This window comes from Spermophilus citellus (genome assembly GCF_964194105.1).
Source record: "Spermophilus citellus genome assembly, chromosome: 3".
Classification (NCBI taxonomy): Eukaryota; Metazoa; Chordata; class Mammalia; order Rodentia; family Sciuridae; genus Spermophilus; species Spermophilus citellus.
The window spans coordinates 9,841,484-9,860,163 of NC_138184.1; the positions used below are offsets into that span (position 1 = coordinate 9,841,484).

The window sequence follows — 18,680 nt, forward strand, 5'->3', positions numbered from 1 at the left end:
TAGAGAGCGTGAAGTTTCTGGCAGCAGAGTTTGTAGGCCTGCCGAGTGGGAGGGACCCATCGCTGACTCCCCAGCATTTGCGATCTTTAAGAGGGGTTGCTTCACAACCAAGGAGGGAACACAGCCCCAAGCAGGAAAACTTTTATTTGCTGTACACTCAAAGGTCATCTTGTGCTTTTGCACCAGTCTTCTGCCTGTGCCCTCCTGCCCGCTCACACTCAACTCCGGCCCTGCTGCTGTCGCTTCCAGTGATCATCTTCTTCCTCCTGGACCTCGCACAGGGGCCGGGGTGGCTCTTCCAGCCCTGAAGATGTCAGGAGCTCCCCTGTGGACCCTGCCAGGCGGAAGATCACTGGAATCTGGGCCAGGGCTGGATTAGTCTCCTGCAGGCCCTGTATCCACTTGGCTAGTGTCGCCTGGTCGTGAGCACCTGCCATGCACATGGCGAAGATGGGTCCTTCTTCCACTGTTGGGAGAGAGGGCCCTCAGAGTTAGCTGTGGGATGTAGCGGCTTCCCTACCCATACCTCTTGAAGGACTTTGTGGTGAAGACCTTTGCACAAGTGGTCCCTCACATAGACTCATCACGTGGGCCATGCCTCCTGCTTCTTCCAGGTTGAATAGGCCCTTGTGTATGCTAGGAAAGCACTCTACCATGCTCAAGTTTTTACCTTCATCAATGTCAAATTCATAGTCATCCCAGCCACTTCTTCCATAGTCCAGGTCCAGTTGCATTGGGTAGTAGAGGTTCCATTCCTCTGGAATCTCTTCCACTTTCTACCTCGAGAAGCAGGGTAGAGGCAGGGTCAGAGGCCCAGGATCTAGTAAAGGAGGCCTAGCCTCCCTTTCTACCAGCTCACCACCCATGCCCTGTACATGCTTAGACTCTTACCCTCTCTTCAGGGGGCAGCAAGTCAGCTCTGAGGATGTGGTAATACACACACTTGCTGCGGAGCCACAGGGAGAAGGGACCCTCAACGAAGATAGGCCGTGCTGGGTTATGGTGGGCCAGAGCTGCTTGCTGATCGGGACTCTGGATACCTGGTATGGACACACATGTACCCTGCTGTCCTGAGAGGCTCTGCTCACCCAGCAGGCCTGGTAGAAGCCAGAAGTGGCTGGGACAGGTCAGTGGCCTGGCTTCCCCATGCTTGGGTCCTTACCTACGATGTGTGGCTGGACGGGATCTTCTGTACCTGTCAAATCATCAGACAATGGCATCTGCAAAAAGGATCGGGGTAGAAGCTTGTGACCCTCAGCCTCTACAGAGGTGGCCAGGAGAAAGAAAGGGATGCCAGCAAATCCAGTACTCCTCCATGGGGTCTCTTACATGTCACTAAAAACCCATCCTCAGGACTGGGGTTGTAGCTCTGTTAGAGCAATTGCCTAGCACAGGTGAAGCACTGAGTTCTATCCTCAGCACCACATAAAAATAAAATTCTCTCCTCCTTTCTATCCAATTGGGCCAGAGCCACCAACATCAAAGACCTTCACAGCAAGGGAACCCTGGAGCCAGCCCACTTATGTTAAAAATCCTGGCTCTGTCACAAGCTGCATAACCTCAGCCTTTCGTTCCTCCCAAGTGCAAAACAAGGACAATAATGGCTCTTCAGATGGTACTAAAACACTGAGTTCCTGGCATGGAACAAGTGCTTAGGGCTGGTGAATTAAAGAAAAACAGCCAGGTGTAAGATCAAAGCCAGCCTCAGCAACTTAGTGAAACCCTGTCTCAAAAAAAGGAAAAAAAGAAAAATAATTCACATTCAGATATCTAAAGAAGGAGACATGAAAAACAAAAGACAGTGTTCCAAAGTGAGAAGGAACTCCCTTTTGTATCTTTTCAAGGTTTATACCCTGAACATAATTTTAAAAACACAACATGGGGCTGGGGATGTGGCTCAAGCGGTAGCGCGCTGGCCTGGCATGCGTGTGGCCCGGGTTCGATCCTCAGCACCACATACCAACAAAGATGTTGTGTCCGCCGAGAACTAAAAAATAAATGTTAAAAATTCTCTCTCTCTCTCTCTCTCTCTCCTCTCTCACTCTCTCTTTAAAAAAAAAAAAAACAAACAAACAAAAAACACAACAAAATAAAACAATGTTTTGCAACATCCACAATTCTTTGACTAAAATACCAGACTGAACAACATTTGTAATGCATATTGTGTGTCCTTTCAAGTTATAAAGAGCTGAGATGGATCAGTGTCTCCCAGTCGTGATTTTCCCCACTTAGTGGTGCTGTGAATGTAATGGAGGGCCCTGTGCATGCAAGGGAGTCTCTCTACCAAGGAGCTAAATATCCCCCCAGCCCAGTTAGACCATTAAGTAAAAAGAACAAAAGGTGAGGTATAGAATATGTGTATAAAATGCTCTCTCAACCAGGCATGGTGGCACACACCTGAAATCCCAGCTACTCCAGAGGCTGAAGGAAGAGGATGGCAAGTTTGAGGCCAGCTAGGCAACTTAGCGATTACCCTGTCTCAAAAAGTAAAATTAAAAGGGATGTAGCTCAGGGGTAGAATAATTGCCAGCTTTTGCAAAGCCCAGGATCCAGTCACCAGTACTGCAAAAGACAACCAACAAAACCAGGGGAGGCCTTGGGGGAGGCCATGGGGTCACTGGAGGCATCGTCCTTTGGAAAAGACCAAATGTAGTTCTTGCAGGACTGATATCCCAGATTGGTTTCCACCCAGGTCTGGATTGGTGCTCTTTAATGTGGGTTGTTAAAAAATAAGTGAGGCTGGCCCCTGAATTTCTCTGCCTTTCTGTCTTGCTGTATGATTTCTTCTGTGTGTGCTTCCACCATAAGCCAAACAGATGGGAGCTGTCTGATCTTGGATTTTCAGCTTCTGAAACTGCAAGCTAAATAAACCTTTTTCTTTTTTATTTCTGGTACAGGGAATTGAACCCAGAGGTGCTCTGCCTCAGAACTACATTCTTAGCCCTTTTTATTTTGAGTTAGAATCTTGCAAAATTGCTAAAGTTGACCTCAAACTTGCAACCCTCCTGTCTCAGCCTCCTGAGTTGCTAGGTTTACAGGCATGTGCCATTAAGCCCAGCATCTTTTTTCTTTATAAAGCACCCATGCTCAGGTATTTTGTTTTAGCAAAAGGAAAATGAACTGATGCATCCAATCTACAATATTTTGTTATAGCAGCCAAATGGATTCTAAGAGGTCAAGCTATGATAAGGAGTAAGGGCCATGGGAATCTACTGGAGGGCTCAGCCAGGCAATCAGTCACTTAGGTGGGTGAGGGGACTATTAGGAGCAACAGTGTGACCCAACCAGGGGCAAGAGTTGCTGGAGTGGACAGGAGTAGATACCTGGTATACTGTGATCCTGGCACTGAGGTCAGGTTCTATGTGTCGCAGGCCCAGCTTAGCCAGGTCCACGGGGTCCTGGGGCAGGTCACGGGGCACAGGGAAGGGATTGATGTTCTTGAAGCGGGTGAGCCATAGCCGCATACGCAGGTACTTGAGCATGGGGTAGCTTTTACGTCCAAATATCTGGATCAGCAAAAACTCTGTCTCTTTGTTGGGCATCACTCCTGTGCCAGGCAGATGCAGACATTACCTCAGGGAGGGAGGGAGAGGAGTGAAAGGGAAGAGGAAGATAGAAAATTGAAGTCAGGGGACATATAACAAAATCAAAGGGAAAGACAGGAGGAGGCAGGAAAAAGATGAGAGAGAGAAAGAAGTAGAGCCAGGGAGTGATAGAGGGGCCCAAGAACTGGAGCAGGAGGTGGCCTGCTGTGAGGGTCACCCACTGCCCCACCCTGAGCTGCGCCCAGGCCTCACCGTGATTCTCCATCTGCTCCAGGACAGCAATCCCACACTCCTGCTGCCGAGGATAGTGGAGGAAGATGCGCTGGATAACGCTGCGAGGCCGGAAGACCTCCTTGGGGAAGATGTCCAGGAGCAGGTTGTAGACGGTCAGATCCCGTTCAACGCCATACTCCCGCATCTTACGCAGGGCCAGGTAGATGAAGTCAACGTGGCCACGCTTGCGCACATTGTACTGCCCAAAATTCTGCACAGCCTGCACAAAGCTTGCTTTGTCTCGCTCCCCACCTGGTTCCTGCCTAAACAGCTCCTCATGGGGCGCCGGGGCCTTAATGGGCTTCTTCGGGGGCTCAGGTGGATGAGGAACCAGTGACATTTCAGAGTTGTGGGTGGTTGTACTACAGTGGAGGCCCCGCAAGGCCTGGGGGAGCACCTGGGGACAGAGGACAGCTGCTGTAATTTCTTTCCTGAGAGAGGCCCTTGGCATCTTGAGGGTCTCTGAGGAATACGGTAGTGGGTTACAAACCCAAGATCAGACACCAATACAGAGTGACAAAACACAATGCAGGCGCAATACTGATAGTCTTCCCTGCCAGGAACTGTTGAGCCACTTTATGAACTTTTTTTTTCTTTTTGCAGTGCTGAGGATCAAACCCAGGGCCACACACATACTAAGCAAGCAATGCAGTCCTTGAGAAAGTTATAAATGTGAGGCTCATTTAATCTTTATAACTGTCCACAAGAGGAAGCGTTTTCATGTTCATTTTACAGATGAGGAAACTGAGGAACAGGGAGATGAAGTGGGATGCCTGGGACCACATGGCTGCAAAGCAACAGAGTGAAGACTGCAGCTCTCCACTCTCTACTCTGCTGCTGTCCCCAACAGCCAGCCCATATCCTGATTAAATCAGATGTAAAATAGGAGCTGGGGGGGGGGGCGGGCGTGGCGCACACCTGTAATCCCAGCAGATTGGGAGGCTGAGACAGGAGTATCAGGAATTCAAAGCCAGCCTCAGCAATGGCGAGGTGCTGAGTAACTCAGTGAGGCCGTGTCTCTAAATAAAATACAAAAAAGGGATGGGGATGTGGCTCAGTGGTGGAGTGCCTCTGAGTTCAATCCCTGGTACCATAAATAAATAAATAAATAAAATAGGGATGGAGCGTGATTCTCCATCTGTTCAGTGTCAGAGCGCTCGTTTGCTTAACATGTGAGGCTCTAGTTGCATCTCAAGCACTGCAAAAAGAAAAAGAAAAAGGCACTCATTTAAAGTGAAATTTCAGCCAATTAATACTACAGGTGGTGTGGGCATAGGGCACAAATCAGAAAGGAAACACTAGAATGCACAGTGAAGGGGAAACCCCACAAATGGGATGCTGGAAGTGAAGCGGACAGCACAGGACCAGGCTGGGTAACTGCTCATCAAGGCAGCGCTTACCCTTCCATCATTGCTGTTGTGACCTATGGCTACTGACATGCTTCCACTTTCAGGTCACTTTGGTATAGGAAGTAAGTTCAATTGTCTGTGTCCATCTCTATACCTGCTTGCAGGAGCTGCCCATAGTTATCACCCAAATCTCCTTAGCGCGTATGTCCTTAATTTCAAAGTCAATGGCTTGGCCCACATGGGTACTAGCACCCTTTAAAATAAGTTAGGGGGCTTAGGGTGGAACATTTGTCTGGCACATGCAAGGTCCTGGTTCTGTTCTCAGCACCAGTAAATACATACATAAATTAGGGACTTTTTACGGGCCTTCAGCACAGAGGGGCCAGCTCAGACCAACCAGAGCTGACTTCTTTGAGTAGATTTTAGAAGGGTTAAAAGCAAGTCCCAGGGGCAGGGATTGTCCCAGGCTCAGGGGTAGAGCGCTTGCCTAGCATGCGTGAGGCACTGGGTTTGATCCCCGTTACCACATAAAAATAAAAACAAATAAATAAAGGTATGTGTCCATCTACAACTAAAACAAATTTTAAAAAAAGCAAGTCCCAAGCCTTCCTCCCTCCATCCTGATGCAATGCCCACCTGCTGGTTACCTGAGAGAAGGGGGCTCCAGTGAGGGCAGCCCCACAGATGCCTCCCCAGCCCCTTGAGAGGCCTCGGGCCAGAAGGATGGCTTGCACCCAGCTCATACCTCTGCCGGTTGGACAGCCACCTGGCCAAGACAGAAGAGATGCATCAGCCTGGCAGCCTAGCTACTAACAGAAACAAGAGGGTGTATTCCAGACTCTATGGCTACCTCACCAGCCCTGCCATGACCCTGTTGTGACTTCAAATAGTTTTCTGATCCAGAAGATGGGCTTGGGTAAGGGCTGGGGTTGTGGCCCAGTGGTAGAGCCTAGCATGTGTGAGGCTCTAGGTTTGATTCTCAGCACCTTATATAAATAGACAAAATAACAGTCCTTTAACAACTAAAAAAAAAAAAAAAAAAAAAAAAAAGTATATTTTAAAAAAATGGACTTGGGTGACTATTATAATCAGGGGTCCAGGTTCTGCTGCGCCAAACCTTTCACTGTCTTCACAAATTTGCTAGTGTAACAGTTCCCTCACCTCACTACTGGAACATTCTTCTTCTTTTTTTTTTTTTTTAATTTATTGCCTATTTTATTACATAAAGAGGTCTATAAAGTGTGCTTCTCACCCAGGGGGGATTGAACCCAGTGCCAAGGTGCTGGCAGGTGCTCTACCACTGAGGTATATCCCAGGCCCTTTAAATTTTTTTTTTTTTAATTTTGATACAGGGTCTTAATAAGTTGAGGAGGCTGGACTTGACTTTGCAATCCTCCTGCCCCAACCTTCCAAGTGGCTGGGATTACAGGTGTGTGCCATGGCACCAAGCTGAGAAAACACTGTATGTACATGTTCTGTACCTGGCCTTTTGCTGTTTTCATGTAGTAGTGTGACTGGGCTGAGGCTGTAACTCAGTGGTAGAGCAGCTGCTTAGCATGCATTACACCTGGCTCTATCATTTTGTTTTTCAAATATCTGTTTGTTTGTGTTTGTTTTTCTTAAGTTTTTTTTTAGTTTTAGGTGGACACAATATCTTTATTTTTTATTTTTATGTGATGCTGAGGATCGAGCCCAGTGCCTCATGCATGCTAGGCGAGCACTCTACCACTGAGTCACAACCCCAGCTCTGTTTGTGTTTACTTTTGAGACAGGGAACCATTATGTTGCCCAGGCTGGTCTAAAACTTGTAGACTCACATGATCCTCATATCTCAGCTTCACAAGTAGCCAGGACTACAAGCATATGCCACCACAACTGGCTCACATATCCCTTTTAAATTTTTTAAATAAATACTGGGTGAAGTACCACACCACTGTAAATCATGAGTCTGATATAGGGAGAAAAAAATTCCAGACCAGCCTATGAAACTTAGCAAGACCCTACGTCAGAATAAATTAAAAGGAAGGGGTGATACAAAGAGCAGCAGAATAGAATAGACATTATGATTGCTGTATGTATATAGGTGACTGTATGACCAATGTGATTCTGCAATCTGTACAATCAGAAAAAAAGAGAAATTATACCCTGATTCTAATGTATGAATTGCCAATATCATTGTAATGTCATGTGTAGCTAGAAAAACAACAACAATAATAAAGGCAAATAAATGTCTCTCTCTTTTTTTTTGGGGGGGGGGCAGGAATACAATCAGGATCCAATCATGCCCATCCAACATGGGCATGCTAAGCCCATGTTCTATAACCCTAGCCCCTAAAAGTATAAATAAATGTCTTTTGATTTGAGGCGGGGGGTAACTGGGAATTGATCCCAAGCGTGCTTAACCCCTGAGCCACAACCCCAGCCCTTTTTTGTATTTTATTTTGAGACAGGGTCTCAATGAGTTGCTTAGGGCCTAAGTTGCTGAGGCTAGTTTAAAACTTGTGATCCTCCTGACTCAGCCTCTAGAATCACTGAGATTATAAGCATGCGCTATGGTGCCCAGCTCTTTTGATTTTTTTTTAAACATTTATATTTTAGTTGTAGGAGGACACGAGGACACAATACCTTTATTTTATTTTTATGTGGTGCTGAGGATGGAACCCAGTGCCTCACACATGCTGGGCAAGTGCTCTACCTATAAGCCACAACCCCAGCTCCTCTTTTGTTTTTTTTTAAATTATTTTTTCCACAATTATATTTTCTGAATTTTGGGCTTTAATGATTTTGATCTTTTCTGAACTTCAAAATTTCAGGTTATGGCAATCTGGGATTGTACCTTTGGGGATTATGGTCCAAACCAATCCTGGTCACATGTCTAAACTCAAGCACTGACTCCATTTTTCTGTATTTCTTGTTTTCTCCTGATGCCAGGGACAGAGCTCAGGACCTCATAATTGTGTACATGCTAGGCAAGCACTCTCCTACTGAGCAACATCCCTAGCCCTTTTCTTTAAATTTTATTTTGACATGGTCTTGTTACATTTCAGAGGCTGGTGGTCTTGAACTTGCAATCCTCCTCCTCAGCTTCCCAAGGAGCTGGCCCTATAGGCATGGCCACTGGACCCGGCTCAATAGCAAATTTCTTTCTTTTTTTTTTTTTCCCCTGGTACTGGGACTAAACCCAGAAGGGCTTTTACCACTGAGCTATATCCCTATTCCTTTTTATTTTGAGACAACATCTCACTAAGTTGCTTAGGACCTCACTAAATTGCTGAGACTGGCCTTGAACTTTTAATCCTCTGTCTCAACCTCCAGAGTCACAGGGATAACAGGTGCCACAGCACCCAGTTCAATAGCACATTTCCTTTTTTCAGTTGTTGATAGACCTTTATTTTACTTATTTACGTGAGGGACTGAGAATCGAACTCAGTGCCTCACTCATGCCAGGCAACTATGCTACTGCTGAACTCCAGCCCCAGCCCCTAATAGCACATTTCTTAATGGTTGCCTTAAACTACTCGAAAAATAAACTTGAATGTAAGTATTTCAGACATCAGTAACATCAGTGGCAGTGACAATGTGATAGGGTCACAAGCAGAAGTGGAAAAAGTGTGAAAAGAGGCTTTAGAGGGTACATGTTCTGAAGGCAGACTTGACTTTTCTTTTCTTTTCTTTTTTTTTTTTTTTTGCAGTACTGGGGATTGAACCCAGGACCTTGCATGCTAGGCCTATGTTCTACCACTGAGCTATACCCCCTACCCTGAAGGCATTCATTGTAAACAGTGGTGACTGAAATCTAGTCTTACTTGGTAAGGGGCAGAGCTCTGACTGTTTTGTTTTGTTCAAAAACACTTTTATTCACATACTATAAAGCTAATCCCTTCAAAGTGTCTAAAATTCATCTGAACACAATAGTATGCCATGCCTGGCTTCATGTTAAATTATTCTTAGGAATTCTATTCTGCTGGTTGTAGTAGTACCTGTAATCCCAGCTACTTGGGGCTGAGGCAGGAAAATCACCAAGTTTGAGCTCAGCTGGGCAACTTGGTAAGACCCTGTCTCAAAATAAAAAGGGTGCTGGACATGGTGGCACAGGCTTATAATCCCAGTGACTGTGGAGGCTAAGGCAGGAGTATTGCAAATTCAAAGCCAGCCTCAGCAATTTAGCAAAGCCCTAAGCAATTCAGCAAGACCCTGACTCAAAATAAAAAATAAAAAAGGAGGCTGTCACTGTTTGTGGCTCAGTGATAGAGCACTTGTCTAGCATGTGTGAGACACTGGGTTCCATCCTCAGCACCACATAAAAAATTTAAGTCATTGTGTCCATTCTACAACTAAAAATATTTTTTAAACAATAATAAAAAATTTTTAAAAAAGGACTAGGGATGTCACTCAGTGGTTAAGTGCCCCTGGATTCAATCCCTGGCACCAAAATAAATAAATAAAAAGTAAAGAGGGCTAGAGATGTGGCTCAGTGTTAAGCATCCCTTAGTTCAATCCCTAGTGAAGAAGAAGAGGAGGAAGAGGAGGAAGAGGAGGAGGAGGAGGAAGGACTGGGATATAGCTCAGTGGTAGAGCACTATTGTATAAGGAAGAATTTTTCTTAATTTCCTTTTTGCATTGTAATTTGTTTTTATCTCATATCCTGCTATCTTGCTGAACTTGTATATTAGTTCTAAGGTTTCACCATTGAGTTCCTTGGAGTTTTCTATATATAAGATCAAGTGGGAGGGGGGATAGTAGAGGATAGGAAAGGTAGCAGAATACAACAGTTACTACTATGGCATTATGTAAAAATGTGGATGTGTAACCGACGTGATTCTGCAATCTTTGTAATGTTTTGAATAACCAATAAAAAAAAAAAAGATCAAGTAATCTGCAAATAGAGATAGTTTTACCTCTTCCTTTATAATCTGGATGCTTTTTCTTTTTCTTGCCTGTACCCCTGCTGGAACCACCTGTACAATATTGTACAGAAGTGATGAAAACATAGTCTTGTCTTACTTCTGATCTTTGAAGGAACATAGCCAATCTTTTTTGTTTTTTAATATTTTATTTTTTAGTTGTAGATGGACACACAATATCTTTATTTTATTTTTGTGGTGCTGAGGATTGAACCCAGGGCCTCACATATGCTAGGTGAGTGATCTGCAACCCCAGCGAGCCACAACCCCAGCCCCATAGCCAAATCTTTCAACATGATGTATGATGTTAGCTACATGTGTTCATAGATGCCCTTTATTGTATTGTGGAATTTCCCGTCTATTCCTAGTTTGTTGAATGTTTTTGTCAGAAAGGATATTGATTTTGTTAAAGACTTTTCCTGCATCTATTGAGATAATCCAGTGGTTTTTGTCTCTTATTGTTTTCTATAGTGTGTTAGTTAATTTTCAAATGTTAAATTAACCCTCCATTTCTGAGATAAATTCTACTTAGTCATGATGTACAATTCTTTCTGTATGTGTTCTAGTGCTTGTTGAGAAATTTAACATCTTTATTTATAAAGAGATATTGGTTCATAATTTTGTTATGGTGTCCAGATTTTCTATCAGAACCTCAGAGAATGAATTTGGATCATTCTTATCTTACCATCTCCCATCTTTTTTCTTTTTTTTTTTTTAGTATCTTTATTTTGTTTATTTATTTTTATGTGGTGCTGAGAATCAAACCCAGTGCCTCACATGTGCAAGGTAGGCACTCTGCCACTGAGCCACAGCCACAGCCTCAACCATCTGCCATCTTGACCAAAAGTCTCCCTCTAGCCTCTTACTCCTCTTATACCAAAGTTTCTCCCAAGAGGTGTCTGCATATTGTATCTCCTGCCTTACTCACCAACTTGGCTACTGCCCCAATCACTCCAATGACACCAGTCTTGTAAAGGCCCCTGTGTTGTTCAATATCTTACCACCACTATGTGGCTACTTCTCAGGTCTCATCTTGCTTAATTTCTCAAAAGTGTCTGATACAGTTAAGTTTCCTCCCCAACCATCCCCTTTTAACATTTTTGGTTCTCTTCAGGACACCCGGTCTCTGTTTTTCTGCCAATCAGCAAAAAACATGCTTCCTTCTCTGAAGTCTGTAGAGCTTGCAAACTTGAAGATGCAAGAAAGATCCCCTGGGATCTTGTTAAAATGCAGGTTCTGATTCAGCAGGTCTGAGGTAGAGACATAGTCTGAACATCTGATAAGCTTCTGAGTGATGATAATGCTGGTGGACTAGAGACCATTTTGAAAAATGAGGCTACAGACTCTCATATTCTGGATTTGTCTATCTGCTACCCAGAGGTGTCATTCAATTTGTTCTTCTCTCTATATATTTCCTGTATGTAAATCCAGTGGTCCCTAAACTTGATTAATATTAGAATAATCTAGGGGGCTTTTAAAATCCTATGCCCAGGTCATATCCCAGATACATTAAGTTAGAGTAACTGCAAGTAGAGCCCAGGCATCAGAATTTTAAGGCACCCCAATGACTCTATCATGCAACTAAGATTAATAATCTAAACCTTATTTCTCAAAATGTGTTCCAGAGTCTGGCAGCACTGGCATCATCTGGGAGTTTATTAGAAATGCAAAATCCTGGCCCTAACTCAGACCTACTGAATCAGTATCTGCATTTTAACAACATTTACATGTAGATATCCTATGTGTGTTAAAGTTTGAGAAGTGATGATGTATGTGCTTATGGCTCCCAAATATTCATTTCCAGCCTCCTTACCCAACTATCACTCTGGCACATACCCAGCCATCCCAAACTTAATGTGTCCCATACTGATATCCCTGCTTAACTTATTCCTCTGAATGCTATTCAATGGTACCACCATTCCTAGTCAGGCCACAAACCTAGGAGTCATTTCGAAGTCTACTATGACCCTCACTCTCCCAATTAAGCCACCAACTAGTCCTGTTGACTATTTCTAAATCCATACCAAATGTGCCCATTTCTTTCACCTGCAGGCCAATGCCCCAATAGATGTGCTCTCTTTACTAGATACCTACCCATTCCTACCTTCCAGTCAGTTCTCCCTCTATGGCCAGAGAGAGCTTTTAAAAATATAAACTAAATTCAGGGCTCTACGCCTAAAATTTTTAATTTTTAATGGTATCTCAAACTTAAAATCAGCCAGAGTCTTCCCTTTAAACAAAACTCGTACTACTCTCAGTTCCAGTTATGTTGTTTAGGAAACATACCAAGTTTACTACAGTCTCAGAGTCTTTGCGCTTGCTCTTCCCTCTGCCTAGAACTTTCTTCCTCCAGGTCTCCCATGCTGTTCATTCAGGTCTCTATTCATCACTCTAATTAATGCATTTTTAGCAACTACCAATATCTGAATTCAACTATTTCGTTTCTTTATTTCTAACTTGTTCGATGTTTGGCTCCCCCAAGAAATGAGAGATTTTTGTCTGTCCTGCTCACTATTGTGTGTCTGGCATCCAGGGCAGAACCTGGCACATGGTAAATGCCCAACAAATATCAATTAAAGGGGAATAAGCGGTAAGTTTTTACAAACCTGAACTCTGAGGCTGGCTGCCAGGATTCAGGGTCCCTTGAAGAAACAGCCAGACGCAGATTCCAATTCCCGTCTCAATGACAACTTGCTGTGTGACCTCGAGCGAGAACCTTAACTTCTGAGTCAACTATCCCATCTGCAAAGATTAGGGAGTGAGGCAGCTAGCACAGGACCGCAACCTTTCCGGCACGTACCCGCCCCGCACCCCAAGAGGTCATAGCGCCCTGGCCTTGCAGCCGGGTCTCTCTGACGATGTCCTTCCGCGCTGCCAAGCCCGGAACTGAACGCCCGGCATCCCAATGGTTCGGGTTCGCCTTCCCAAGCGAGAACTACCTGCTCAGGCAGCAGGCCGAGGACCCCCGGCCGGCTCCGTGTCGCTGCTGGGCGCCGCCATGTTGGCCCAGAAGGCTTCCGGGTCACGGTCCTCCGGAAAGACAGCAAATCAAGAAAGCAGATTTAGCTGGTCCCCGCCCACGAAGTGAGAATCACCAATAGGAAAGAGGAAAGACGTTGGTCCCGCCTCATAACAAGCCAGGCCACGCCCCTAACCTTTAAGCGGGCGCCGGAGCCGGGAAGCAAGCGGGTGTTGCTTTTGGAAGTTCTGTGAGGCAGCGGGAAGCCTCGTTCGCGGAGAGGAACTATTAAAGGTGGAAGAGACGCGGATTCCTTCGTTCACTCAGCAAACGTTGAACGCTTATTGTATGCCAGGTGCGTTCTGGGATCTGCGGATTCGATGATGACATTAGTGAAGAAGACAGACTGATAACGTAGCTCCGTGACTGGGCCAGTGTTTAACCCATATGTGCCTCGATTTCCTCACCCATGAAATGGACAATTACAAAACACTTGGCAGAGTTTTTTGTTGTTGTTGTTTGTTTGTTGTTGTTTGTTTTTGAGACAGCAAGAATTCCTGGACTCAAGTTGTCTTCCCATCAGCCCTCCCACCACGCCTTGCTTTAGTAGGATTTCGCTACTGGGTGAGGAACCAGGGCCCTCCACGTGCTAGGCACGCCCTCTATCCCTTAGCCATATCCCCAGCCCTGTGACTGTGTTTTGAGTGCCCATGTGATCTCTCTGTGTGTTTGTGTCCGATCCCCACGGTCTACACAGGGCTGACTACCCTAAACGTATGTGAGAGATACCGTCTGAGTCTCCTGATCTGCACCTCTGCTCCTGATATCCAGCTAATCTCACTTCGGGGTATGGTGATATTGAGATGGTACAGCTGGCATCTGCCTCACTGGCTATAGAAGCCAGGCAGTAGGGCAGAGGAGAATCCTGGGGTGTGGACATGGCGACAGGAGGATGACCACCTCCTGTTCCTCCCTGTGGTGCCTCCTCTTCCTATAGTTCTGGGCCCTGATTTCATCTTATACCAAATAAGCTCCTGCAAATACCCTGGAACCAGGCAAACTCCAGGAGCCAGAGTCCCGGTAGTAGGAGGATGCCGGGCTGGAGGGTGGGGTCATGCCGTAAGGGGCGGGGCCGGGCCTAACTTGCCCCTGCCCCCTCCCCAGGTTTGCTCCCCCTGGCCATCAGTACTCTCATCTGGTGGCACCTGCTCTCCGTGGAGACAAGCATCCTCAGCCTTTAAGAGTGAGCTAGGGGGCTGAGGATGTGGCTTAAGCGGTAGCGCGCTCGTCTGGCATGCGTGCGGCCCGGGTTCGATCCTCAGCACCATATACAAACAAAGATGTTGTGTCCACCGAGAAACTAAGAAAAAATAAATAAATATTTAAAAAAAAAAAAAAAAAAAAAAGAGTGAGCTAGGGGGCTGGGGTTGTGGCTCAGTGGTGGAGTGCTCGCCTAGCATGCATGAGGCACTGGGTTCGATCCTCAGAACCACATAAATGTAAAATAAAGATAGTGTCCACCTAAAACTAAGAAATAAAATAAATATTTTAAAAAAAGTGAACTAGGTCCTGGCGGACACACTCCAGCTCCTGCTCTGCGCTCCTGTGGTGGGGGAAGCCATCAACATGGGTTGGGCACGGTTGAGGATGTCCAGCTGAAAAAGGAACCCTTTGGGGAAATTTCTCACCTAAGATTGGCCAGACTCAGGAGCCCCATGGGTAGGCCCACTGCCTCTTTCTGTCCCAGTGCTGTGATTGGGGTGTGGTTAGAGTGTGCCCGGGAAGGGCTCCTGTGTTGACATTTTATCCCCACTTTGAAGCATTAAGAGGGTGGAAACAATCCATCTGTGGTGATAAAGTGGGACCTTTGGGAGGTGATTAGGATGACAAAAGGTCATCAGAACAGGGCCCCTGTGATTGAATATTGGTGACTTTATAAGAGGATGTAGAGAGCTGGGTATGATTCGTGCACACCTGTGACTCCAGTTAGGCAGACTGAGGCAGGAGGATTGTAAGTTTGAGACCAGTTTGGGCAGCACAGTAAGACCTCTTCTCAAAAATAATAAATAAGTAAATAAATAATAAAAATAGAAATAAAGAAGAGGAAGAAAGACCAAAAGACACATGTGAACTCGGTCTCTTGCCACATGATGCCTTGAGGTGACTTGGTACTCTGCCAGCAAGAAGGCATCACCAAATGTGGGTGCTTGAATCTTCAGAACTATGAGCTAAATAAAACTTTATAAAATAAAGTCACCCAGCCTCAGGTGTTTTGTTATAGTAAAAGAAAATGTGTGGGCTGGGGTTGTGGCTCAGTGGCAGAGTGCTTGCTTAGCATGTATGAGGCACTGGGTTCGATTCTTAGCACCGAATATCAATAAATAAAATAAGGGTCCATTGACAACTAAAAAACATTAAAAAGGAAAGAATGAAAGAAAATTGGTGATTACACCCAGCCAAGGCAGAGGCAGATAGAGGAACTTGGCTTCTCTGTATCAGTCCCCCATCTATCCTGGTTCAAGCTTTCTAGAGTGGGGGGTGGTGAGCTGTCTTCTCATCTCTTGAACTATGGCTCAGGCTTTTGATTGCCTACTCTATGATAGGTGGACTCCTGCTGGGTGAGTGGGCCTAGGGGTCCTATTCATTCAACCTCCTGCCCACTTCTGTCCCCTGCCTCCCTCTAGACCTAGTGCTGAATCTCTGCAACAGAGGGACCACATGTCCATATTGCCATGAAGTTTCTCTCTTTGCCTGTGACTATGGTATATAATGATCCCTGGAGATGCTATCTCCACCCATTCACCTACCCACATGCATTGCACATCTATTGTGTGCTTGGTTATGCTGTTCTACTTTAGGAGCCCAGAAGAACTGGGTTGTAATCCCATTCCTGACCCTTACTAGCTGTATGTCCTCAAACATCTGACTTTCTCTTGCTGAGCCTCAGATTTTGCCTCTGTGCAATGGGAATAACAAAGTATCTCAAGAAACTGTTGTGAAAGGGAGACAAGGTCATATAGAATTAGTATAGTGCCTGCTACATACTTGGTGCTCAATAAGTGGAGTTATTTATTTTCCTAATATATTCTTTTCACATCGCTTACTATATACCATAAACTCTGAGAAGAAGAAGGAATTTTTTTATTTGTGTGGTGCTAGGGATCAAATCCAGAGCCTCCATGCTAGGCAAGGTAATTGTTATAAAAATGAATAAATGAGGGTTTGGGAATTTAGCTCAATGGCAACATGTGTAATGCAGCCCTCATTCAATCCTTGGCCCTGAAAAATAATAAAATGAATAAATGAGTGGATGGAGGTTTCTAATTTTCATCCTATCTGTAAACCCTAGCAACTCTCCCTTCTTGTTGGGATTCTATCTGCTTCTGCTTCTGTTTGAAACTTTTTTTTTAAAGAGAGAGAGAGAGAATTTTATAATATTTATTTCTTAGTTATCGGCGGACACAACATCTGTGTTGGTATGTGGTGCTGAGGATCGAACCCGGCCGCACGCATGCCAGGCGAGCGCGCTACCGCTTGAGCCACATCCCCAGCCCTCTGTTTGAAACTTTAAAATAAGCCCTGAGACTCTTTTCTGCACCACTGACTAATCACCTAACCACTGTCTTCCCAATCTTTCTGCAGACCCAGAGGTGACTGCTTTACCTTGCTGGCTTCTGTGCCCACTTCTTTTTTTTTTTTTTTTTTTTTTTTTTCTTTATTTTATTTATTTATTTTTTTTTTAAAGAGAGAGTGAGAGAGGAGAGAGAGAGAATTTTTAATGTTTATTTTTTAGTTCTCGGCGGACACAACATCTTTGTTGGTATGTGGTGCTGAGGCTCGAACCCGGGCCGCACGCATGCCAGGCGAGCGCGCTACCGCTTGAGCCACATCCCCAGCCCCTGTGCCCACTTCTATCTCCTTGCAGCCCTTGATCAATTCTGGGGACTTGGGCGTGGGGACATGTGGAGGCCTCACTGGTCCTCTCCAGCTTCCCCTCCCACTCTCTAATGCCCAACTCCTATTCTTCTGTCCACAGTGGTTCCTGAGTACAGCTTCTGAAATTCTCTAATGGCCTTACTGTGTGCTGTGGTCATGGATAGAGTCTGCAGAGCTGGAATCACTTTGATGCCTCTCTAAACACACACACACACACACACACATACACACACACACACAGGAGATTGATGCCAGCAGTGCTCTACCACTGAGCTACATCCCCAGCAGTGGGTAAGGGAGTCCTCTGTCCCTAAAGTATGAAAAGGGACTGAAGAGAAGTGAAAGAGCTCCCCTCAACCCTGCTCACACCTGGACCCAGAGCCAAAGTGTGTGTAGGGTGAAAGGAGCCTGAGACCAGGCCCATGCTGCCACAAGAAGGCTCAGAGTCCCTCAACAATCATGTGTTAAATGCCTCTAAGTGTTGGGGAACCGCAGTGAGCAAAAAGAGATCCCTGACCTTAGGGAGTTGACATTCTATTGGGGGAAATAAACAAAATGCCCATATTATATATAAATATTTTATGGTTTGAACTTAGCAGTGATTATACAGGTGTGTTATGTAAAAATTTATCAAGCTCTTTATTAGGATTTGTGCATTTTACTTTGATACTTTGATCTTAAAAAGGCAGAAAGTGGTAAATGATGTCTTATACACTTTTCCATATACCTGATAGTCTTTAAAAATCAGCTTTAAGGTCTGAGTGTGCAGCTCAGTGGTAAAGTTCTTGCCTAACATTTGGGAGGCCCTGGCTTCCATCCCTAGTGTCCCTTTTAAAATGATAAGTAATTTAGAGAAAAATGAAGCAGAGACAGGAGGCGGTGTGGGGGATGGGGGGGAGAAACTGTTGGAAACCAGGCGGTTTAAGGAAAGCCTCACTGAGGTAAAGACCTGGAGGCAGTGAGGACATGAGGTGAGACTGAGAGTCTCCGTGCTCTCCCAGAGACACCCAGCTCTAGGCTGTTAGTAACCCAGATGAATTAGCACACAACACAGAGTCTTGGCAGTAGCCCTGGCCCTGGGCAAGGAGGGTTATCAGTCCTCACGAACCCATTTCTGAGGCAGGCGCAGAGGTGCGCACCTGTAAGCCCAGCGTCTGGAGAAGCTGAGACTGGAGAACCTCAAATTCAATGCCGCCCTTCAGGCCCTGTCTCAAAATGAAAAATAAAAAGGTCTGGGTGGTGCAGCTCAGTGGCAAAGAGCCCCTGGGTTCGATTCTCAGTACAAAAAAATTAAAACACCAATTTCTGCAGTTTTTCAGTTATTCTATTCAGAGAGCTGATGGGAGGTCGAGGATACCCATAAAGCTGCCTCAACAACTTTGCGCAGACGCAGCACACCCTCTTCATCAGGGCTCCGGTGATTGGCCAATCTTAGAAAAACTGCAGCCAATCAGCTGCAGGCCTAGAAGGTTTACGCGCCCCTCCCGGGACCAGGTGACAGCCCACTCGGGCAGCGGCTGGGGTCACTACTGACTTCTATTCTGTGTGTCCAGCTGCGCGTAGGCGCAGTTCATTCTATTGAGCTGGAACGTGGGCGTTGATGGGGTCACCTGGCTGCGGGCTTCAGAGTTCCCAAAGTCCCGCCTCATGAGGCATCTTGGCTCTTATTTTCTTATTTATGCTTCCAGAGTAGTCGGTTTCAACATAGACATTT

The 18,680-nt window shown here is 45.5% G+C and overlaps 1 protein-coding gene across 2 annotated transcripts; it reads right to left on the minus strand.

Moving 5' to 3' along the window:
* Positions 1 to 125: 125 nt before the first annotated feature.
* Positions 126 to 13,151, minus strand: ECSIT (ECSIT signaling integrator). Of its 2 annotated transcripts, XM_081285989.1 has the most exons (9): positions 13,011 to 13,151; positions 12,678 to 12,813; positions 5,815 to 5,933; positions 3,798 to 4,215; positions 3,324 to 3,547; positions 1,163 to 1,220; positions 892 to 1,040; positions 671 to 776; positions 126 to 466 (listed from the first exon to the last, which is right to left on the minus strand). In XM_081285989.1, exons 3-9 carry the CDS (start codon positions 5,908 to 5,910, stop codon positions 219 to 221), a joined length of 1,299 nt encoding a protein of 432 aa, XP_081142115.1. In that variant the 5' UTR covers positions 5,911 to 5,933; positions 12,678 to 12,813; positions 13,011 to 13,151; the 3' UTR covers positions 126 to 218. The 2 variants fall into 2 exon arrangements, with proteins under 2 accessions (XP_081142115.1, XP_081142116.1); XM_081285990.1 differs by lacking the exons at positions 5,815 to 5,933; positions 12,678 to 12,813; positions 13,011 to 13,151 and adding an exon at positions 4,737 to 4,837.
* Between the last annotated feature and the right edge of the window lie 5,529 nt (positions 13,152 to 18,680).